The sequence below is a fragment of the Gavia stellata genome, chromosome 1 (assembly GCF_030936135.1).
Source record: "Gavia stellata isolate bGavSte3 chromosome 1, bGavSte3.hap2, whole genome shotgun sequence".
In the NCBI taxonomy this organism is placed as follows: Eukaryota; Metazoa; Chordata; class Aves; order Gaviiformes; family Gaviidae; genus Gavia; species Gavia stellata.
This window is the reverse complement of record NC_082594.1, coordinates 15,070,613-15,096,201: the sequence shown is the minus strand read 5'-3', so window position 1 is coordinate 15,096,201 and position 25,589 is coordinate 15,070,613. Positions and strand designations below refer to the sequence as shown.

General features: G+C 41.6%; 1 protein-coding gene across 1 annotated transcript in view; it reads left to right on the top strand.

Annotated features, from left to right (window-relative positions):
• Positions 1–24,152: 24,152 nt before the first annotated feature.
• The window catches only part of PGR (progesterone receptor), a 38,811-nt gene continuing 37,374 nt past the window's right edge, over positions 24,153–25,589 (top strand). The window contains exon 1 of the mRNA XM_059836288.1: positions 24,153–25,363. Coding sequence (XP_059692271.1) covers positions 24,153–25,363 — 1,211 coding nt within the window. The remainder of the gene's footprint in view (positions 25,364–25,589) is intronic.

The window sequence follows — 25,589 nt, the reverse complement described above, 5'->3', positions numbered from 1 at the left end:
AGAAAATCCAGCATATGCAGTTGATGTGATTGTAAGGCATATTTATACATTTTTACAACATCCTTTGTTGTTTACTGTTCACTATAATAGTAGCCATTGATCCAAACAGGCTGAGATGATACAAGGTTGGCAACATCATTTATATTTACTTAAGTATATTGCACTGGGTCCCTGAGACCCCGATCAGTGCTTCAGGAACATAGTAATTGCCTCAGAGATCGGACTACCTGTTCATTGAGTCCAGAATCCAGTGTGTGACAATAGCTCCCGCTGTTTGAGAGGGAAATAGAAATTCTTTCCAAATGATGCAGGGCTGAGCTTGCAGTCTGGATTATAGCATATGGTCTGAGCCAGTTTAATTGTGTTCTGCCTCTTCAGCCTACTTTTATTCAGATTTCCGTGTTACATCTATTATACTACTTGATCACCTGTATGTCCGAAATCGTCTTGTTCTAAACTAAAACCAAATCTTTTGTCAGCTTCATCCTTTTGAAACCACTTCCACTTTCAGCTGCAAAGCCACTCCTTTTTTTTGGGTTTTTCCCCCAGTCTTAGGCCTGGAAGACACTAGGTGTGGCACTGTCTCATTTGAAATACAACTATGTCCATGAATGCATGAAAAACTGTAACAGCATTGGTGAGATTTCGGAAAAGACTTGTTCTTAGGACCATAGGACAATTCAAGCTGGAAGGGCCTTAGGAGGTCTCTAGTCCAACCTCCTGCTCAAAGCTGGTTTAACACTGTATTCAAACCGGGTTGCTCAGAGCTTTTTCTAGATGGGTCTTGAAAACCTCTGAGGATGCAGACTGCATAACCTCTTTTGGCAACCTGTTCCAGTGCTTAACTATTCTCGTTGTGAATGGTTTTCTTTATATCTAGTCAGTACCTCTCCTATCTGCATTAAGAGCATTGTCTTTTGTTTCCCCAGTGTGTAACTGAGCAAAGAGGCTGGCTCTGTCTTCTTGGTAATCTCTTCTTCGGTATTGCCAGGCTGATGTTAGGTGTCCCCAAACATCTCTGCTCCAGGCTGACCAAGCTCAGCTCCCTCAGTGTCCCCTCATGGGGCAGGTGCTCCAGCTCCACCATCTTGGTGGCCTCCCCTGAACACCCCAAAGTTCCTAGAATAGTTCCCAGAAGTTCTCCAAAGTTCCCAGAAGTTGTTCCCAGAAGACACAGAAGCAGTGCCCTGATTGCTGACGAAACTGCAAGCCCCAACAGCAAACAGCAGCCCAAGTAGTTCCCCAGACCTCCTGCATGCGACCTGCCATGTGAACTGCCACACTATCTGCCAGATCCCTGTTTGCAGTCCCCTAGATCACTGCACTCCCTAAGGGTCAGTTAAATAGCAAATGAAAGCCAGACATTGCATCTCCCCCTCTGTGCTAGGCTTGTTCCCACCACCAGGTCTCTTCTTATAAGACTAGGATGCCCCTCAGATGCCCCCGGGCCATGGTTCACCTAGCTCAAGGGTGCCACCACCACCTCTGCCCAACCACTCTCCCAGCTGTTTTACTGACCTCTTCTGGCAACAGCCTGGAGAGGACTGGAGTGATTTACACTTCTGTGTGAAGAGTTTGCAGACTTTTATTCAGAGTACTGTACAGAAGTGGAGGCTGTCACTTCCTTTTGATTTTATCAAAATACTGATTGGCAATGGTGCTCGAAGACTCGATACTGAATATTGGAGGGTTACAAATTACATCATTAGTGTGAAAGAACAAATTCTGAATACTCATTCTACCACAGAAATGAAGCATTTACGCTTGCTTATATTGTGTGACAAAGGCCACATCCTAACACCTCATTTTTTTCAGATGCGTGAGAAAATTAACTTATATAGAGCAGTGGCTGTTCAGCTAAGGTGAAAGTATCCATAAAATTACCGTCCATCTAGGCATTTACCTTTTTGAAAGTTTTCTTAGAATTTCTATAGTTTTGTTGGATGAACAAATTAGAGTAAAATTATCGAATTATTTTACAGATTATCTTCCACTAGCTCATCATGTTCCTGCTTGTACAAATACACGTTAGCCGGTAAGAATTTGTGCAGAGCATACGCTTGCCTGAAATTTTCCACAGCCTCTGTTAATCAGACTCTAAGTCAAAATGTCCACTTTAAATAAGCTGGTGACACTTAAACAACAAACTATTTTAAATTGACTAGGTGTTTTCCCAAAAAATCATAAAGGAATGGCCTTCTGTTTTTGGTGGGTTTTTTTTTTCCTATTTATAAATCATACAAAAACTCTAGGATATTAAACAGAAAGAATAAGGAAAAGGAGTTTTTAGCACTCATGAATCCCCAGTGTTTGGCTGACTAGCCTTAAGAGCTTCTTTGCTTTATACAAGTAACATCATCCTTTGGTTTAATTCATGTTGTTGATTCACAAAACTGATCAGGACATTGGATATGTTTTGTGACATATATGTACAACTGCTGTAAGGTAAAGCATATAAAATGACCACATAAATGTAGAACACTTAAAACTTTAAAACATCAACAACAAAAATTAGTGTATTATGAGTTCTTCCTAGTGTCCTGCTTCAGTTTGATAATGGAAAAAAGAATTAGGATAACCAATTTCAGTGTTGCTCTGTGTGCTTAAATTTACAGAATGTTTCCCTAACTTGCTGGCTGAAGACTGTTTTACTACCCTGTTATTACATATGTCATAAACAGCCAAGGTCAAGGTAATGAAAATAGGTGTGTAGATGTTATTGTCCTGTGAAAACATAAAGACGACGACTATCAGTAGAGGCCTAAGTTGACTATATCTTGACACTTTTAATAGATAATAATTAAATATTAATAATATCTTGCAATTCAATAGCACCTTTTCCCCAAAACTCTTGCAATTGACAAATACATATTTCCTCTACCTGCAGTCCTCTTTGGGCTGGTATTTTTTTCATTCTGGAATGAGTGAACAAAAGTGATGTAACTATATCTACCTCACAAAAAATAGTCAATATATGAGCTAGTCATAGATTCAAAGATTCAAATAGATCCCCAGTCTACTTTTGACAATTAACCAAGTTTTCTTCAACACTGCTATGGTTTAGGGAGGAGTGTCCAGGTTTTTAAAATGTTGGCACTATACCCCCTCTGTTGCTGAATGAGGAAATACAAGTTTATGAAAATGCTACCGTATTTTATAATCCATTGTTTCAGAGCCAGAACAAGTTAGTAAATGCTATTCTTAAAGCCATGTTGACATTATCAATGTTGTTAGTTCATAAACAAGCCCACAAATGAAACAAAGCCAGCTTGGCCAGTGCTTCAGCTCACTCCTCTGCCAAGTGGAAAAGTACACAAGCGGTGAGGGACCAAACGTTGAATTCGGGCTTCTGAGCAGACAGCAGAGTACTGCTGGCCATGGGGACAGTGTCAGTGTAGAGTTTGCATTTATCTTTACTCTGGGTGTTGTTTAGGAATTCCCTCACCCTCTGAAAAATGGCAGCATCAGCTGGGCAAAAGATATCATCTGGATGCCACCAAATATAAACATCAGATTTATATTTAGTGAGTTGCAAGATGCCTGTTACCACCAATCTGTGGACAAGGAGGATGTCAAAAAGCAGGATAAGACTGGTTAGAATAACATTTGTTTCTGTAAGAAGTCATCTGATTTTTTTTGTGCTGTGTATGTGGTAACAGCTTTTCCTCCATTCCTGGCAGGTGCCAGGAGCCAGGCCACACTTAGCTCGCGTTGCCCCAGTGCATGTGCACAAGACAGTCCCATTCATCTCAGCAGCCAGCAATAGGGATGTCCTTTATGTGGCACTTCTTTTAATATTATTAATAAAATAACACATATGTTCAGACTAGATATAGGGAAGAAATTTTTTATAATGAGGGTGGTGAACCACAGGAACAGGTTGCCCAGAGAGGTGGTAGGTGCCCCATCCCTGGAAACATTCAAGCTCAGATTGGACGGGGTTCTGAGCAACCTGATCTAGTTGAAGATGTCCCTGCTCATTGCAGGGGGGTTGGACTAGCTGACTTTTAAAGGTCCCTTACAACCCAAACTATTCCATGATTGTATGATTCCATGTTAACAAGTAATACCCATGCTATTGCCATTTGTTTATGTTACAACACTAGTTGGAATAATACGTAATCACAGTTATGAAATGGAGAAAATAGTGAAGTCCGAGCAGTGTGTATAACCCTCATGTTTATGTGCAGACAGAACCCTAAAAGGGCATATGCCAAGGACTGACCTGAAAGGAAAAAGATATACAGAAGAGGCAGAAAGCAACATAGCTACCAATATTAGGCAACATAAACCTTGCAGTTTTTACCTTGGCCCCTACCATTTGTCTTTCATTTCTCTGTTGGAAAAAGCAGAAAGAAAGAATGTTCCCTGTCTTTAAAAGAATCCGGAGCCCAGTCAGATTTATGATCCACCTTCTCAAATACTTTTCTCTTCCCACATACTTTTCTTATCATTTCCTGCTCAGAATACCTGAGGTTTTGGAAATCACTATTAGTGCCTGAAAAATTCCGCTAAATCCAAAGGCAGTCAGGGATAGCTGCTAATTGCTGCTGCAAAGGGCCAGCTGGCTGGGTGGGAAAAGCACCAGCCAGAAGAACAGGTAAAAGAGAAAGAAGGAAAGGGAAAAAAGACTTCACCCGCTCAGAAGAAGGTAGCAGGAGGCAAAAATTATAGTGACCACAACAAACTTGCCTATAGCAGGAGTTTTCTGTCTTTGGCAGGTACTACCATTAGTGGCAAAAAGCTACTTACAAACCTCTCCTGTCCCTATTTTCCTTCCTACAAAATTCAGTCATGTTTTCACATTTTCCAAATGTGAAATGTCAGTTTATGAAAACTAATATGTAAAAGTGCTAATTGTTACTGTTCTTTATAGGAGCAGTATTTTTATTGGAGCAGTTGATGAGGAGGGAAAAACTTTTTCTAAGGTCACAGGAAGACTGAACAGTGAAACAAAGAATGAGTAACAATAAGTAAAATACAATTGTTTGTCGACAAGAGACGGCAGATGGCATAGGACTTACTTGTCACCGGAAAACAATACACAAAACAACAAATGCACTGTGTGAAGTAAGAGAATAAGTAACATGAGGAAGCCCTTCTCAGTTTCAAAGAGATACCTGAAGGCGAATTTGTCTAAAATGAGGCTTAATCAGTTATAAGTACAGACAATTTGGTCCCTCTCAGGATCGTATCCCCTGCTTAGGCCAACACTAGAAAGAAAAGAAAAGTACAAGACACCTCAACAGCTCAAATCGGGATATTAGGACAATTTTAAATAAATAAATAAGCAAATATGGTGGGAATTATGGAGGCAGTCTGATATGGGGATGTTCACATACGGGGGATGTTGCACAGCAGTATGGGATGATGGAGTCTGTACATGGACTTAACACGTTTGTAGCTGTTTGGGCTTTTAGATGCTTTTTGGGACTCTTTCAGGTAAAAGCATTACTTACGTTTGAGAAATATATTCTGATGCTACTATATATTTTGATCATACGGGTCTGAGTGGAGCATCAGAATGATACTGATGTTCTGGCAAACACAGAGATGAAGGCATGACCTGGTTAACAGCAATCATATTGTTTTGTTTCATTCTGCTTCTCAAAATGGGAGTGAAAATATAAGGGACCTGGACTGATTGATGCAAAAATAGTAAAGTGGGGATGGGTGATTTGATTTCCATCTGTGAAACGCTCCATTAAGAAAACAGAATGCTTCATTGTATGTGTATTGCCTACCCTGCTTCCAAAGCAGTCAGCATTGCTCTTACTCGCAAATATGTACCTTGCAAATATTTGTAACTTCATTTCCTACCTAGCTGTCATATTCAATCTCTCAGTTACTGTTATCAGATCCAAAGAGTTTGGCAGACTAAGTTGCCATCAAGAAACAGTGAAAACAGCAGCTCTAATACAGCAGCTGAAAACACACCGTATCTTTTGACCTAAAAAGTACCTCACATATTTTGGTGGACAAGGATTCCCCAGAAAAGTCCAGTCTCCAAAATCACTAAATATAGCCTGGCAAGCTCTCCAATTCGTAAATTTAACCATACTTAAACATTTATTTCCCCTCATATATGAATAAGACAAGGGCATACTTCTGGTCGGTGAACATGAACAAGGGCACCTACCCACACTTTGTGTATATGTTCATACTGTGTACATGCTTAAGGAGGTATCACTACAGCTTATGCAGATGTCATCAAAATACAACAACCTATCCAGCCCATGCCAGTAATACTGAAGACAAGACAGTGATGGCTGCCCAGATGGTCAAGGTTAGTTACTAGGTGCTGTTGAGTACACTAGATCTTTACTCAATGTTTGTATGTTGTTTACACTCAAAGGAACTTTTTATGGTGTAGTACTAATTGCTGTGTGGACTCACACATGGTCTGGCAGTGGTCTGAGGGATTAAAACACAGGAGCAGACAGGCCAGAGCTTTTCCAGAGCTCCTGACACCCAGGAGAGAGGGATGTCTACATTTCGTGAAACCCTAAGTCCTCCTCCCTTGGCTCTGATAGTCTCCCATCTTTTCTATTCAGTTGCTAAAACTGTAATTCCTGTGTGGGGCCAGGTAAATCCTGGGAGGGCTTATGACCTTGGACTTCATGCTGATGGAAATCCTGTCTGCTCCAGGAGGCAGACAATTGCATTCGCCTGGTTTTGCACCTCTGCCCTTGCCCATGGATAACAAGTGAGCTGAACATCCCATCCTTAGAAGATCTGATGGATGTCTGTGTAGCATTTTAGCTGTAGCTCACAGCACACTGCACAATATGCGAAGACTAATGACACATTTGAAAATTAAGAAAGTAAAAGCATAAGATCAACCTTAAATAACAAACCTAAATCAATGTAAAGAAAAAGAAATAACAAAGCAGGGACATATTTCAATCATAAAGAGCATGTCTTTGGCATACTTGAATCTTACTTTTATGACTAACAAGAGATGAGGGCAAGAACACATATAATTGTTTTGCCACACAGCAGTCTTTTTAAGATTTGAGCCGATGTAGTAAGAGACCTACTAACCAGGATCGTGTCACTTATGAGGTGAGAGGATATGAGTCAGATGAGAGTTATGGAAAAGATGCTGAAAGCAGCAGATCCTTAATTCGGTCAGATGTACAAATGGAAAAAAATAGTAACTTTTAATGACTCCCAACCAACCTATCAGATTCAAAACTGGGAAACTTGACAGGCTCATTTTATCTTCTCAGCATTGAAAACACCTACATATTCTCATAATTACACACATGCAGACAGACTGCAAAACCAGCTATGGTTAGTATTTGTTGAACTGATGACTTCCACAGCTTCTACTGTGAGCATAATTTTGTTTGTTTGTTTTATTATTTTTGCCTACAGTTCTAACCAGGTTATTTTTCAAGTGGCTAACAGAGTGACAGTTCTAACCAGGTTATTTTTCAAGTGGCTAACAGAATGAAGGAAATAGCAGATTGCAAAAGCATTTCACCTCTAAGCTTTGGAAGGTCTTACTGTTCACAAGATGAATATGTAACTGAGGAATTTTGGAAGATGATGTGCATTAGCTGATATTGCACACTCTGGAATCTTGAAGAGCAGACAGAATTTGGCATATTACTTTAGAATATATTTTGTGCAAATCTCTAGCAACAAAAGATCTTTTTGGCTACACGGAATCTGAGGCACAGACAGTAGTCCTCAGAACTAAGCTGTCTTATGGACAAGACTGAAGTGAAGCAGTTTTCATAAAACTTAATACTCCCCTTACCTTTTCTTTACTGTCAGCATGTAAGTCCTTACAGATAACTCAAGATTTCATAAAGGGGAAAATACATCCTGTTTGGTAACATGTCTACTGATCTAGATGTGCAGTCTCAGTCTGTGAAAAGAACAGTTTTTTCTGGTGGCTTCTGTCATGTGCTCTTGCAAGCTAAAAGAATCTCAGTTCTCTAATGCACAATTTGATTTAGAGAAGTGTGCAACGGCAAAAACAGGTCATCTGTATGAAGAAGCAGCAAAAGAAGAAAAAAATTCCAACTATTTCCTTTGGCAAAAGAAGGGAAAGGAGAACTAAACTGCCTGTTAAGCCACAAAAGGCTCTTTCATATAAGCATTAAAAAGGAACATATGCATATAGTGTTTCTTCACTTTGGGAATTAACTTAAAAAATCAAATGAAAAAGGCAATAATCATTAAAAATGTCAGAGAACCTATTTCTGAAGAAGTCTTTTAATTTAGCAATAGTGTTCAATTCTTTGCCCAAACATCTATTTCTTAATCTAGTATCTTAATCTAATATTTAAGAGACCTTTTTAGTAGTTGTCTCTTGGAATTGTCTGTGTAACTTTTTAAAAAGAAAAACCATAATGAAATACTAATATGATGAAGAATACCCTGTATGATTTATAGTCATAAATAATCCTGCAAACTCCCAGGTTCATCAATCACAATTGTTGTTAATTAATTTGGTGGCTCAATTCTTCCCAGAATCTTAATTACAGAATTCTAGTTTCTTACTTTCCCAGCACTTTTCCGTTCCGGAAAAGGGAAGAGGTGTGAACTCTATCTGCTAAGTTGGATGCTACACTCTATGCTATGGACTTGACACAGAAACACTTCAGCTGAGATAACAGAAATCTGATGGTGTTAGACTCATTTTACATAGCAAAGAGCAAGAAATTATCAGAGTGATACTGTGGCAATTGCTTTTGTATTGCAATTCTTCCTATCCTAGAATATATATATCTGTATATGTAGCCTAAATATATGTATTATATGTTCATATATATAAGCTGTCTAAATATACTATATATACACACAATATAACCTCTTTGAAGAAATACAAGCTTTCATTTATCTCCACTGAAGTGTATCTAGTAGTCACCCCTACCTGCTAGGTGCTAGGGCAGTCACAGAACCACAGAATCATAGAATAATTTAGGTTGGAAGTCACATATGGAAGCCACCTAAGCCAAGCCCCTCAACTTGACCAGCTGATTTTGGAACACATCCAAGTATGGCGAACCTACAGACTCTCAGAGTAAACTGTTCTGGTATTTAAAAAATAATAAAAAAAAAAAACTAACTGGAATTTTTCATGTTCTAGTTTGTGTCCATAGCCTCTCTTCCTATTGTTGTGTACCTCCAAGAAGAGTCTAACTCTGTCTTCTTGATATCCTCTGATCAGGTAACTGTAGACAGCAATAAGGTTTCCCCTTTGCTTTCTCTTTTCCAGGCTGAACAAACCGCTTGCTCAGTCTCTTCTTGTATGTCCTGTGCTCCAGCCCCCTGACCAGTTTGGTGGCCTCCAGTAGACTCATTCCAGCACATCCATGTCTTACTTGTACTGGGGAGACTAGAACTGGACACAGCACTCCAGATGTGTCTCACCAGGGAAAGGGGAAGGATCACCTCCCTATACCGGCTGGCTACACTCTCACACAGCCGAAGATGATGTTGGCCTTCTTTACTTCAAGGGCAGTATCTCCCATGAGGACAATGTAATTCACAATTTTTTTAATGAGGTAGCCTTGGTTTTGCTTTTAATGAATCAATGCATATTCCTGTTTTTTCTATTTATCCCAGCCCAGGTGAAATGAAATTGTACATTAATTCTGATGGGGCATTCATCCTTTCATATGAAGAGAGCAAAGACATTTAGAAAATGTTCGAGTTTGTTCAGGATGTTGGCAGACAAAAAGAATATATTTCTGCTAATTATTTCAACAAACAGATCTTAGTTAATGAATATTCCTGGTTCTGTAATTTGTGCAGGAGTTTTCTGGAGCTTAGTCTACATCCTCAACTCCCAATATGTTTTGTTAAAAGATTTCAGACCTGCTACAAGTTTGGGCAGATCTCCTTTTTCCTTTTTTTGTCCTCTTCTTTTCTCCTGATGAGTAAAACATATAGGAATCTTTAAGATTACAATAATCTACTCAGACAATCACTCAAAAAGGAAGAAAAGTAATTTCCATTACAGTACATATATTTTTTCAACATGTATTGCGACCCCTGCCACATGTTCACTGGTCTACAAGTTACGTTTCCATGACCAGCAGGCTGCTTTCCCACATCTCAAAGTGGGTGAGCTGTAACAAAGGCTTTACACCATGAAACATTTAAAATGAAAAGGAAACTACGGCTTCCAACAAAGGTTTGGTTGGTTTTGTTCTGATCAAATTTGAGACAATCACCTTCGATGCGAAAGTGCAGTTTCTAGTGATATTAATTTGTCTTTTTAAAATAACAAGGTCAGTCTAAGAAAAAAATATTCTTACTTCACAATTGACACAAAATGTCACAAATTCAAAACTCAGACCATGGTCTACACTAAGCCATCACTAGACTGAAAGAAAAACAGAGAAAAATTTCAAGTCTGCTCTCTTTGTTGTATCTCCTTACTGTTATGAGAGACTAAATTACCTCTTGATTACTTGCTCCTTGTCCTCATAATTCTTGCATTCTTGATTGTACAAGGCCTAAGAGTGAAAAATATAAAAAAAAAACCTGCAAGCCTTAATTCACGTTTTTAATTTTCTCCTTAAAAATTATTTTATTCTCCTGTCCAGCTCCCTCCTGCACAGTGTACTCCTGAGTCACTATGTCACATCTTTACTAACAGTCACCATTTAAAAAAAAAACAAAAAACTGCTGCTTTTGTGTGGGTCAGGACAGCAGTTCTAGTACTGTGACCTGGTTCTTATTTGGGTAATTGCATTCTGTACCATTTGAAAGCTTTTTCATGTTCTGGTGAAATGGAACATTCTTCATATTCTTTCTGAATGACTGCTAACGCTTTGGAACATTTACTGGCTGAGGTTTATACCAGAGATAGAAACCTTTTCTGATGAGCAAAGTCCTGCATTAGTAACAGAAAGCGTGTTAAATGTATCAGTCTACGAGAGGCATCTAGATATAAGTCAGGATCATTTTCTGTTTTAAGATTGATTTCATGTTTATGCTTTATTTACTCAAAAACTGTTTTTGCTTTGATTTCATGATGCTCAAAGCACAAAGCTGTGGCTCCAATTCAGATTTCCTTTTGGATCAGATATGGTGGCTTTGGTCATGTTCATTTTCCCCATTTGCTTGTAAAAGAGTGAATATAACTAAACACATGACAGTTAAAGTGTTTTGTAAACAACATCATATATTATCTTGGAAATAGCAGCACTTCATTTTCCAGAATATAGATGACTTTTAGATAACTGTCATATCAAATGCATCAGCTTCTCATCATGCTTTTTATTTTCTGTTTGTTGTGATAGAGTACCTTCACACAAATACACTGTTGATCACTTTTTATTACTTAAAAACCAGGACTGAACATTGTGTTTGGGAAGACCAGAGAAAGAGGACTGAGGTCAGAAAGCAAACATGCTGAAAAGATCCAACAAATATAACCCACGGCCGAATGGTCATGCAATATAGTCTAGGGTTAAAGACTAAGGAAAAGATGCCATTCACTGATAAGAAAAATGTACAAATGCAAAAACAAAGGTATGAAGTCAAATAAGAAAAGCTTGGTTAATATTTTTTGACCTTAAACGTTCCCTGTTTTGCTAGTGGATTTTAAGGTACCCAATTAGTATATACCGCTCATGTATTCTGAATTTGGGATTTGGGAGTAGGAAGGAAACTTCCTCCTAGCTCAGAGAAGAATGATACAGTTTGGACATCATTAGGTAGAGTCAGGGTAGTAGTAACATTCGTTAAAGCCAAAGTAATAAGTTGGGGGTGTTTAATGTATTTATATAGTTTTTCTAAAATGTTGTATAAAAGTATATATTATATAAATGCATGTGTTTATATAACATATACTTTATAAAAGTTATATAACATTTAAGAATATTTTAATATTTAAATTACTAATCCTCCTCCACTTTTTTCTGGTGACTTCCAATAGCTTGGACCAAGTATCCTATTCATGTATCAACTGTATTCTGTTAATAGTCTTGAGCTTATATCCTGTTTCAGATGGAATTTATATCTAATCTAGTTATTCAGATTTGCATGATAATCTTAGCAGTTTTTTGGTAGACTATTTATTGGAAATGTTGCAGAAATCTAGCAGTTCTGACTTAAAGTAAGGTTTGCTGTGAATAGGTGATGAAGAAGAATAGGACAAACAGGCTACGACAAAGCAAAGCCAGCCAGGCTTCTGTCTTTGCAGCAGAGGCTCCCACTGGTGCCCAAACTGTAATCGTGGCATTGGTGTCACTGCCAGGCCTTCTCCTTTCTATTCGTCACTTCCTTCATCCCTCCTGCCACCCGCCTCCACCACTCCGGCACTCCGGGGATACCTCTGGTAACCTAGTTAACCTCATTAATCTATTTTTTCCATGACCAGTGACAATATTTTTTTTACTTTTATGGCAAACAGCACTACAGATAGCACGTCACTATGTAATTTTTTTGTCGTTACACTTCTCTGTGAGAGCACTGGCCCCTCAAAGTGAAAATGTAGCAATTATTATGGACAGGCTGGAGGCCAACTGTATGGGGTTTAATAAGGCCAAGTACCGGGTCCTACACTTTGGTCACAACAACCCCATGCAACGCTACAGGCTTGGGGACGAGTGGCTGGAAAGCTGCCCTGCAGAAAAGGACCTGGGGGTGTTGGTCAACAGCCGGCTGAATATGAGCCAGCAGTGTGCCCAGGTGGCCAAGAAGGCCAACAGCATCCTGGCCTGTATCAGAAATGGTGTGGCCAGCAGGAGTAGGGAGGGGATCGTGCCCCTGTACTCGGCGCTGGTGAGGCCGCACCTCGAATCCTGTGTTCAGTTTTGGGCCCCTCACTACAAGAAGGACATTGAGGTGCTGGAGCGTGTCCAGAGAAGGGCGACGAAGCTGGTGAGGGGTCTGGAGCACAAGTCTTATGAGGAGCGGCTGAGGGAGCTGGGGTTGTTCAGTCTGGAGAAGAGGAGGCTGAGGGGAGACCTTATCGCTCTCTGCAATTACCTGAAAGGGGGTTGCAGAGAGGTGGGTGTTGGTCTCTTCTCCCCAGTGATGAGTGACAGGACAAGAGGAAATGGCCTCAAGTTGTGCCAGGGGAGGTTTAGGTTGCATATTAGGAAAAATTTCTTTACTGAGAGAGTGGTGAAGCATTGGAACAGGCTGCCCACGGAGGTGGTGGAGTCACCATCATTGGAAGCATTCAAGGAGGCATTGTGGGACATGGTTTAGTGGGCATGGTGGTGTTGGGTTGATGGTTGGACTTGATTATCTTACAGGTCTTTTCCAACCTTAGTGATTCTGTGATTCTGTGATTTTTTAGCCTAAGGCAATAATAAGATGGCAGAAGAAGTCATGAGAAAATCACACCCCCCTATATCCCTGTAAAGATGCTTTATGGCCGAAATTTCAAAGCCAGCATATCTGGACGTTAACAGCTGTAGCAGGCTTCTGAGGTTAAGATTAAATTAACATCTTCCTCACACGTATCTGTATTTCTACAACAAACTACACCATCATCTTAACATTTATCTTTTGTTTTATATGAGATTAACTGAATCTCTTTTTCTGTGAGAGGTTTTCAGGACACTTTCTGTTCTGTTAAATACTTAACATAGAACTGGGGGCTCTGATCAATGACAGACACCTCTAGGGGCAAACACAACTCCAGCAACTACAACTAGTAACAGAACAGAATAACGAAGCTATTCAACAAAGGAATATTTTAGCCAGAGTTTCTCAAAATCAAGGAATAGCAAGTCCATGCTCTTTACTAACATGAATAAATGTGCACCTTTGGAATTAGTATAAAGCACAAGGCACCAGGTCTTTTACATCTTTCCATGTCTAGTTAAGGGACTCAGCTTCAAATTGTCATTTCAGGTGAACATAAAAATAGTTTGTGTAACTTGAAGGTTTTACTCTGTAGTAAATGTTGTTTTCTCAATCTGTTAAACAGCCCAGAATTTATACCAGATTAGTTTAGACAGCCTTCTCATCTTTTAGAAGATCGCATTTAATTAAAGTGGTGACCTCTTATTTTTCATATTCCATACAAGTTTCACTATTGATTTAATTTATAAAGGGCATGTAGTAATGTTAAATTTCAGTGATGAAATTTAATTTGGTCTGATTCACTTAAGAAGCTGAGCAACCATCATATCTCAGGGGTATATCTTCCCTTCACTTTCTGTTGTTTAGTATCCCACATCTAAATCAGTGCCTAGCAGGCCTGTGGCTTAACTCTGGCTCTTTTTTTATTGAATCGTGAATAATAAATTAAAATCTTCTGAGGTTTAAATTGAGTGTTTGCATGGCAAATCTCCACTTCTGGGTTCCTTGACCAACTTTTTGCTACTCTTAATTCAGAGTCATGCTCCCTTACCTGAGAATTTGGAATAACTTACCCCTTTTTGATCAGCCAAATGTGAAACATTGGCTTCGTCTGACACCTTGAGAGCAGTTTACTACTTAGACAAGTATCCAGACCCAAAGCTACAAATGTGAGAGTCTTCTATGCTTCTTGGGAAACAATGACCTGGTATTTATTATCCTTAAACAACACACTTTAAGGGAACTTTAGGACTGGGAGAACGAAAGAATATTGGTCCCTTGACAGTTTTTAAGTTGAATTCCTTCACTGGGTCTAATGCAGCCATGCTGACTTATGGCATTTGAGTATCTGATGCAAAATGCAGAGTCTGATATTTCAGTTCTTTAATGCTCGGCCAATTCAGAAACAATGGGCAATACTTTGAGTAGATTTTATTGTTATACACCATCTGGATAGCACTGCACCTTTCAAAAGGTGAAGTACTTCTACCTTGGTCTTTGCTTAATTTTAACATTGCAGGGTACCCTCCTTCGCATCTGAGCATTTCTACTGCAGAACTGCCTTACTCATGGACACCTTCATAGCTAACCCTCATACATTGCACCCCATTCTTCACCACGCAGCTGAATTTGTCACACACATATCTGTCGTGTTCTCTACAGATTATGAAAAAATGCTACCTTGCCATACCATGAGATAATAATTTGCTTTTAATTTAGCCAAGTAACTCAGCCATTCCCAACAGCACACTTTCACTCTGCTATGCACCGATAATGCAGGCCTCCCGCCTTCCTCCTTAGACTCCCCTTACACCATATGCCCAGTGATGAAGATTGAGGAGTGTTTAACCATTAATAAACTAATTTAATTTCTGGAAATATTAATTGAAGACAAACACTGTTTTGCCTAAAATTCTTGAAGTTACAAAACAGGCAAAGTAAATCTTCCTCTTGATAACCATTTTCCTCAAATGGCACTGTATAAATCAGAAGTTATTATTTAAAATTATCTTATCCAGTGAGAAAATTCGATCCATTAAATATAAAGACAGAGAACACTGTAAGACATGATCTGCAAAGCCCAGCCAAGAATGTCAACACACAGCAGAGGGAAAGACAAGAGTTGTTTCAACACTGACAAAAAATTGAAGAACTATTTTGCTACAGTAATATATTTTATGATGACACAAAAAGATCAAAAGCATGTTTAGATGAAAGCTTGGTAGCAATGTAAAGTTATATATCTGGTTGGAACTAGACAACTACTATCCACATACAAGCGGTTCCATTTTTGCACATGCACAGTTTTTTATAAATTTTATGAAAATAGATTTTTCACAGACATACCTGTTTTCAACAAGCAAATCATTCATGCATAGATAAGACATTAACTATTACACAATACAAATTCCTTATGTTCTGTCTTAACAAATTCAAGTTCTCATAGTAATGAGTAACTATAGCACAATTTCATTTAGCTGCTGTTTAATTCAGTGTACTTTAACCAAGTAAATTGGTGAATTAATCAAAGAAAATACTGTGAGAAATCAGCATCTGTTTGTGAAGGAGCCATGAAGAAAAACTGGATAATTTCTGATTTTAAAGAATTTAATGATGATGAATAATTCAGTAAGACTTAAGAGTTAGTCTTTACATTCTGGGCTCAAATTTAAGATAACAGTATGTCCTAGAAAGAGCAAATAAAAGCTAAATGGAGATCAGTGTTACAACAGGAAGTTTAAATAAGTACCATACTGAGATCTGATGTGTGCTAAGGAGAGCCTATATACACAGCAAGTATGACAGATTCAATGCGGAGTCCAGAGCCTAACTCCTGTTGTCGACGTAGCCCCATGTTCTCATAGCAGAAGTTTTATTAATGCAGCTCATTCATGTACAGAAAGTAGCCTGGTCTGACCTTTAGGTAGGCAGGATGACCAACAAAAACCCCTAATTTTTTAAACTAAGCAATTTTGCTATAGAAGCTGTTAAAGGTGAGCAGACATGGAAAATATTTATGCCATTTTAATATTTACGTATTCATGTAGAACCTTTCTCTCATTTAGGAGACTGAGCTGGCTCATATCTAATGCAACAAAGTTTCATAGAAGAGGTATAATATAGTGTAGCTTAATACTTGAAGAATGCCTTGAAAGACATATTTGAGCTTCTCTCTTTCCCAGATTATATGTCAGACTATCATTTTATTACAAAATTGGATTTTGCAGAATGCTAGAACAATTTTTGAGATTTATTCTATTACATTGATTGTCTGGGTTATACCATGTCAAAGGGGCATATGTATTTTGGAAAAGTAAAGTTATATTTTGGAAGATTTGAATAATTCTATTGCTGAGCTCTAATTAGGAAATAAAATTATAAAGGACATAATCAAAGGAAGAACCCAAGAACTTTCTGATTCAAACAAAAACAAAAGAAGAAAAAAAAAGGAAGATTTGGATGTCAGGTGGTATCAATGCAAAGCCGTGCCCTTTTTTGCTATAAGTAGTATTATGGTTATTGACGTCACATGATTTTTTGAATGTAAAAGTTTAACGGAGCTTTTGGGTTTGATCCCTCTTTTGTCACCCAAAGCTAATCTAATTGAAGTCAGTTCATCTACAGAAATGTGAAAAAATATTGTGCCCACACCTGGGCACTCAGACCACTTAAATTCTAGCTAAGGCTGATCCCGGTAAATGTTGGCACTCAGGTCTCCACAAGTGCTTTGACCAGCCTACTCTGGAGTCTAACCCAGTCCTGCCTGTGCCACTGTTTTGAGACAGAAAGTTTGTTATTCCCTGCCTCCTGTTGCACAAACGCTTGTGCAAGAAGCACGCAGGTAGGTACAGGTTCATTGGGTTTCTCCGCTTTCTTAGGGTACATCTGTGGAAAGCTGCGTGGTTTGTCAGGAAGAGGTAGACAGTGCTGGACCCAGAACAACAAGTAGGACGAGATAAAGAGTAAATAAAATTACCTGGAACTGCATAAGAGCCAAAACTCTCTGGAGATTTGTTATACAGCATATGGAGTTTTAAGCAATGTTTTAGTCTGTATTTAGCAGTGAGGGGACACAGGAAGCTAAGAAACTCAGTATTTTTTACATGCTTGATATGATGCCATTTAGCCATTTCCAATTAATTTTGGGATAGCTAAGTATGATGCAACTGATTAATACTGTATTTCATACAAAAATTAATATATGCCTTTAACCTGAGGTTATGAAAAGAGACTGATAATTCAGAGGAGTTTGTGAATATTCTAAGGCTGAAGAGTCAACGTTGAGACTTCATGGGACAACCAAGTCCCTGGTGGGAAATTAGACTGTGAGTAGAAACAGGAAAAAAACTTGTGAATATGATAAGTAGATGCAAGATTAACCCTTGCTAAGACAATTTGAATATGTATAGGAAGGATGTCTCTTATGAAATTAAAGTTGGCAGCAAAGGCTACACAAAAGTAAAAGAAAAACATGCCTACTTTCACTTATGGTGTGGCTCAACTCCAACATCAGCTCTACTTCATCCAGCTTATGAACTCTTAAGAAAGTGTCATAGTTAGGTACAACTCTTGTTTTATCTTTGTGTTGAATAGCATTTTCACATCAGTTTGGATCTCTACTTGTAAATTTCCTGAGGTTCTATCCAGTTTTTATCTTCTTTTCTATGATTACTTAGGACTCACAATTTAATCAGGATATTAGTTTTAATACTTATGAAGAATTATTGACAACTTCTTTCTGAATTTCAGAGTTGCTAATATCTGTTTAGTATCACTGGCTGCAACTTCCTAATCTCCAGCCAGAGAACAAGACTTGTTGCAATAGATTGACTATCATGAATCTTAAACTGCTGGAAGTCATCTCATTTCACCTAGCAGTACTGAGTTCAATTGTCTATATACAGACACTTTACATAGTTATATGAAATATGTATTTCATGTATACAGATAATTGAATATCATATTTTATATAAAGCAACCTTTATTTCTTTGTCCTGAGGCTAGACAATATAGCAACAAAGCCACTTTAAGGAAGATGGTGGGTTTGGGTAAAGGTCTTCTAGCTAGGCCTCGAAGGATGCATAGCACGTGCCCTTTGACACCTCAAGGTGATGCATTCATTGAAAGCCACAGGACAAAATATTCGAGACAGTTTTTGAGGACATCGTCCAGCAAGCAACGACATTCTCTGTAAAGCATAAAACCAGAAAGCATCTCTCTTCTTCTCTTTTTTTCTCACTTCTCATGCTCCTGCTTATTATCTCAGGTACAAGCATATTATGTTCTCCAGTTCAGTGAGCATTAGCCAAAGGATAATCAGACAAAGAACAATAAATACAATATATTACTTCTGTCCCAGGAGCAGCTATCACTTTCATGACTATAACTCAATACCCATCTATTTCCCCACTTTGGACAATTTATAAAAGTGTCTCAGAGCCCACTTCACCTCCCATATCGATATTATCCCTCTGGCAACTTTAGCACCTGAGAGCAAGAAATAATGTAATGTGCACCATGATTAGCTTCCGTTCCCTCATCTCCTTTTATAACTCTACTGCTTACTTTCTTTGCCGCACACCTTGCTGCTTGCAGATCCCTTCTGCATTTCCATTTGTTTCAAGACACCCTTGTATTTAGTAAGCCAACAATTTTGATAGCTTTTTTTTTAATCTGATGGGTTAGCTTAAGCTAACAAAACACCTGATTAACAGACCACAGAGATTAATTACGTTGTGGAATGCCCTTGCTTAGGGAAAAAGAAAGTAGGATCACAGTGCAGTTTCCAACACTATGATTCCTATAATGTTTTTAATCATTGTAGTAAAGCACATTGATACTGCATTTTAAGTATTTAGGCCTCTATTCAGACCTCTTACTTTAGGCATTGATCTTAGCGATTGCACTGCCAAAATAATCATGGTCCTTAATCAGAGTGCTTCAGATCACAGAAGTCCTTTATATCTTTAATAAGAAGACATTAAGTGTCTCTGAAGAGCTCCAGAAGATGAATGGAACGGTCCCCACAGATATCTATGACTCTAGCTGACTACAGAAGCCTGATCACCTGGCTCGGGTGTGAACATTTATGATCAGACCACATCCCTAGTGTTAAATACTTTCATGACTTAGCTGGTACTTCAAAATTATGATTTTTGAGAAGTGCATATTTAATGTCTGCTGGCGTCCTAATTTAACTGAAATTTAGCATGCTCACTAGGGGTCTAAATATTTACAGAATAGGGATGCAACCACAGAAGTACGTATCTCCAAGAACTGTAACATACCAAGAGTGTGCCGTTATTTGCATGACACTACTATTTTTTCATCCTCTACACTACACGCTGAAAACGTGAGGGTTTTTTGTAACATAGGAATTGCAAAATGCAGTTACAGAGGTCTAATTTTTTTTTTTACAAAAATGTTATTTCTGTGATAGAAGCAAAAGCCTCTAAGCCTCTCCTATAGCCTCTAAGCCTCTCCTTAGGCAAGCTGCTTTTTTTTTTTTTTTTACCATGAGCTCATAAGGTCTTTGAAACAGATAGTCTCTGTTCCTCTTCGTATATAAAAAGTGAATCACATTTTTGGTTGTATCATACCCTAAACAATGATAGTACAAAATTGTCAGGCATTGATAAACTCTGAAAAAATAAAACATTATTTTTAACTTCTAAGCTCTGTTCTCAAAGATCCTGTGCAGAACAATGTTGTGGTCACTATAAGAAAGGTCTGTATGGACTAAGACACTAATTCAGGTTTTCTCATGTAATCAATCTGCCCTTTCCCACATTTAAACGTTAATTCACTGATTTTATGGCACTGTTTATATGGAGCGCTTTTGACACACAAATGGAACACTTTAGTTTGAGAAATGGAACTTAGATTTTGTCGACCTTCAGGCCATGCTTCAAGATTATTTTAAGAAAAGGTGGTCACAGAAAAGGTTTGTGATTTTGATATTTGTAGTGTTTGAGGAGGTTGTATACTTGTCTTGTTTCTCATACAGCATTTTTTCTTTTTATTTAAACCAACAAAATCAGAAATATTTTGAAGGGTCTATCAAAAATTTCTACTCCTTAGAAGTGTACAGTTGAATGTTTGAATGGTCAAACAAATGCTCAGAAACTACCCAAAAAATTAAATGCAAATCTACAGCATTACAATGAGAGTTCTCGGTACAATTCTATTACTATTCCTGTTGGCATTTTATACAGTAATTGTGCTGCAAAGCAAAACAGCTGAGAAGTTGTGTTAAGTGCAGCTTTTACTCATCCACAGGTTTTGAACAGAGCGAGGAAATAGACGCAAAAATAATTTGAGATCTCAAATATCATATTTACAAGTTCTGGCTGAATTTTAAAAAATGCAATAGTGTCAATCAAACCCTCCAATGTTCTACTGTTTGGTACAAAATAGGTCTGTTCTGAAGTACAAATCTATTCATACTGTTTGCTTTTTGAAATTTTTATATTTAGTGAAAGCTTGCTGAATATAAATATGTCATTTTTAGATCTGAATTGAAAATCTCAGTTTCAATTTTAACAGTTTGTAAATGAAAATTAGCTGGGGAAATACCATAAGGAAATCTGGTTTTCTGTAATGGTGATTGCCACAACAACAAAATTAATAAATCAAAATGAATAAATGACAACAACACTAGAATGTCAATAAATTTCATTGGGCATACTTTGAAATGTTCTCACTGAAAAACTTGTAATACCATAGCAATATCAGGGAAAGCATCCAAATGATGTCAGAAAATCTGACAGCAAAAGGAAACGAATGAATCACAGAATCATAGAATGGTTTGGGTTGGAAGGAACCTTTAAAGGTCATCTAGTCCAACCCCCCTGCCATGGGCGGGGACATCTTTCACGAGATCAGGTTGCTCAAAGCCACATCCAACCTGGCCTTGGACACTTCTAGGGATGGGGCATGAAGGTTACGGACAGAATAATATGAAGAAAATAGCAAAAGTTTCCAGTGAAAGTTCACAGAAATCATGTGAAGCCAATGTAAATCAAAATCCAATAAATGTCCTAAAGATAAAGAACCCAAAATGTTTTCCTTAAACAATGACAATTCAGCATCATTACCGCTACCATTAAAGAACTGAGTATATTTGGCAGGTCATAAAAATGAAATTAGGAAGGACAAGAGAAAACCTGGACAATATTTAACTGCTAACATATAGACAAATAATGCAAGTAGTAAACATTTGGATTTCTGGTGAATTTACAGGTACTTACAGTCACATGGCCTTGTTAGTGTAGAATTTTAGCAGACAAGTCATTCGTAGCAGCAAGTTGGTCTTGTGGGAACTACTCGGTGCTGCTTTCCTTTCAGAACTCCGCTATTCCTGCCATCTGTGGCTCTTTACCTCTCCTAGTCCTGAAGCAGTAGTAAGGAGGCAAGTCACTGTAAGGAAACAGGTCTTTGGAGCACATTTCTGTACGGATGCAGGCCATGAATGCAGCATGCATTTGGGGAAGTGGAAATGCAAAAGCAAGACAGTGGCAATAAACAGGCATGACAACTAGCTGACTAAGCCTGAAAACATCAGGGGAAAACCAGAACGAGCATGGAGATGAACAGTGCTGGAGATGAACTTCCGTCTCTTCTGAGAAAAGGAAGGCTTGGGAGAAGGCAGAAATACTGTAGCATGAAAAACAGAAACTCAGTAGCCAAGGAAGCACTTCAAATTACTTGTTTTAATGTCATGTGATAACAGCAGTGGACAGCACCTTTTGAAAGCATTCTTTTAACATCAGGTCCACTGATAGGGTTTACAAAGACACCTGCAGTTCTTGCTACTTGTTAGTCAAACAGCTCTTTCCCCTGGAACGTCAACAGTGTGAGAGACTGCTGTTCAAGAAATATTTCTATACATAACAAGTATACTTTGATGTGTATCATTCTGTTGAACCTCCTGAATGTATATGGAGGTGTCTACATGACATCTAAATTTTAAAATGTTAGCTATTACCACGATGCCATCATTCTTTTAAAAAATAAAGATTTTCTCCTACTTCCCAAAGCAGTCTATCAGCCAGTAGTATTTTGCCAAGAATAACGTTGAAAGTGCACACCGCATTGAGTAAGGTTTATGTGAAGCCACTGCTTCTATAAACTCGCCCTGTATGATTTCTGAATGCTAGCTTTCAGAACACTGAAACAATTTCAAAAAGTTATGTTTTTCTCCCCAATAAGCTGTCCTTTTCAGTCTGAAAATATTTTAAAAGTAAAATAACAAAAGCAACTATTTCATGGTGATCAAAGTTTTTGAAAAAAGCTGACTTTTCTGAAAAGCATGTTATACTTGCAGAGCATAAACAAGCGTGTAACAGCACACATTATGAATCAAAAATACACTGATTCTACTCAAAGTCATGAGGACTACTCCTACACTAATTTATTCTTTGTATCTTTTAACACAAGTTTATTTTCTGAGACTGCTATATAATGCAAATTATATTAAGTGTTGGGGTTTTGTCCAATTAGTAATTGCCTTATTGAGCTAAATGGGTAGTGCCACAAAGCCAGCATTTTACACAAAATGCCAGGCAGCAATTAGCTGGTGACAGCTTCTTGGTCAGAACTAACTTGGACTGGATTGTAACTTGCTATATGCAGGCTGGCCAGCCAGCCACTGTAAACCAGGTCCATTTGAAATGTCCTCTCATTCACCCTGACAAAGTAATTAAAGGAAAGTATTAGAAGCAAAGAATGCCCCGTTTTCCAAACATTTTGTAGAAAGAACGTTATGCTTCCTTGGTGTAGAGGATACTTTGAGGTCCCTGAATGTAATTTAAAGCGCTTTACAATGCCTTGGTTTCTTTGCTACCAGAAAATGGATGTTGTATCAGGAGAAGAATTGGGCCAGAGCTTAATCCTGAAAAATTACAGTGAACGTCTGAAGGGGACGGTGAAAAACAGATAAAAGGAAGACTATACTGTTGTCACTACAAGTAAGTAAAGCTTGTCTTGCTCTCTGCTCTCCAAAACAGCGACCTACCCAACTTGCTTGTACCCTGTGCCCCGTCCAGAGGTGCACTTCTCGGGATGGTGGAGCGTGAGGACAGGGCACCTGCACAAGAGATGTGGTGAAAGGGATCAGAAGGCAGGGAGAAAGCCAGGCGGCGGGGAGAGGCCAGAAAGCGCAGACCTGAGGCACGGGGAGACGGACGCGAGGGAAGAGGGAGCGGGATGCGGGCAGGGCGAGCGATGGGAGGGACGGGCCGGGACAGGCGGGGCGGAGGAGGGGCCGCTGGAAAAGCTGCTGGGGGAGCCGCGGTGCCCGGGACCGGCTGCCCCGCGGAGGCAGAGCGGAGCGGCGGGCAGCGGTGGGAGAGCCCTCGGCGGCAGGCGGAGATCGGGGGGGCCGGGAGGGGCGAGCCTGTGCCCCGCAGCGGCAGCGCAGCCCCCGGGCGGTAAGGGCACGGGCTGGCGGCGGGGAGGGGCGGGCGAGGGGGCGTGAAGCCGGCGGCCAGCCCGCCCGGGCCGAGCGGGGACGGCGGGAAGCAGTCGAGGGCAAAGCGGAGCGCGGAGCCGAGGGGCAGCGAGCGGCATCCCGCCCGCCCGCCGCCGCCGGAGCCTGGCGGGGACCCCGCTTTCCCGCCCGCCGCTCCTCCCGCCTCCCGCACACGCTCCGATCGTTTCCCCTCTCTAGGCTGCACCGCCCCCGGCTCCGTTTCACCCCGCTCCGGGCGGCGGGGGCCGGGGCTGAGCCGCCCCCCGGAAGGCAGCGCCATGTGAGCGGGACCCGCGCCGCCGCCGCAGCGGGCACGTCCAGGATGTGAGGTGCCGCCCGGCCGCCCCCCGGGCCGGAGAGTCACCGGCGTCCAGCCCTGCCCCGGGCCAGCATGACCGAGGTGAAGGCCAAGGAGCCCAGAGCGCCTCCGCCCGCCAGAGACGGGGCGGTCCTGCTGCAGGGCCAGCCCGGCCGAGACCCCTTCCGCAGGGAAGCGGAGGCCATCGAAATCTCCCTGGACCGGCTGCTCTACCCCAAGAGCAGCGACGAGGAGGAGGAGGAGGAAGAGGAGGAGGAGGAAGAGCCGCGGCAGCAGCAGCAGCCGGGGGAGGAGGACGAGGACCGGGACTCCGTCTCGTACCGGCCGGGGAGCGGCTCCCTCTCGGACAAGGACTCCCTGGACACCGTCCTGGACACTTTCCTGGCGCCCGCGGCTCATGCCGGCTCTGCCGTGGCCGCGACGCCCTGGTCCTTCTTCGGGGCGGAGGCCGCGGAGGCGCCCGGCGTCCCGATGAGCCGCGGCCCCTCGCAGAAGGAGGGTGAAGCCGCCCCGGGGGCGCCCGGCCCCTCGCAGCCCCCGCCGCGGCCCGCCCCGCTTTGGCCGGCCGGCGACGCTCTGACCGCCGCCGCTAAACCGCGGCCGGCGGGGGCGGGGGTCGGCGCGGAGGGACCCGCCGCAGCCCCCAAGGGCGAGGCCCCCGGGCTGTCGGCGGTGCCCGGCCCGGAGCGCGGCTTCGCCGGCGGCGGGGGCCGGCCGGGAGCGGAGGAGCCGGGGCAGGAGTACCTGCACGTGCCGCTGCTGCCGCTCAACTCAGCCTACCTGGCCTCGCGCACGCGGCAGCTGCTGGACGTGGCGGAGTACGAGGGCGGCGGCGGCGGCGGCGGCGGGGGGCCGCGCTCCTCGCCCCCCGCCCCGGACCTGGCGGGCTACGTCTACCCGCCGGCGGAGGCCAAGGAGGGGCACTTCGCCTACGGCGACTTCCAGCCGGATCTGAAGATCAAGGAGGAGGGTCTCGGCCTCCCCACCCCGTACTCGGGCGACAGGGCCACCCCCGCGGCCGGCTGCGCCGACTACCCGCAGCCCCCGCGGGCCGGGCAGGAGCCCTCGCTGGAGTGCGTCCTCTACAAGACGGAGCCCACCCTCCTGGCCGGGGCCTACGGGCCGGCGGCGCCGCCGCCCGACAGCCTGCCCTCCACCTCGGCCGCGCCGCCGGGCCTCTACCCGCCCCTGGGTCTCAACGGGCACCAGCCCCTGGGCTTCCCGGCGGCGGTGCTGAAGGAGGGCTTGCCCCAGCTGTGCCCGTCCTACCTCGGCTACGTTCGGTAAGGGAGGCCGGCGGGAGGCGCGGGCCCTTTCGCACGGGTGCCCTCGCTGAGGGGGGGCCGAGGGGTCGCGCTGCTCGGCGGGAGGGCTCCGCGCTCTCTCCTCGGGAGGGGCGGCAGGGCCGCGGGGTGGGGGGTTGGCACTCCGAGGGCCTCTTGGAAGGTGCCGAGGGAAAGACGGGCGAAGTTTTGCTCGGCGAAGCCCCGCTTGAGTTTTTAGGCAGCG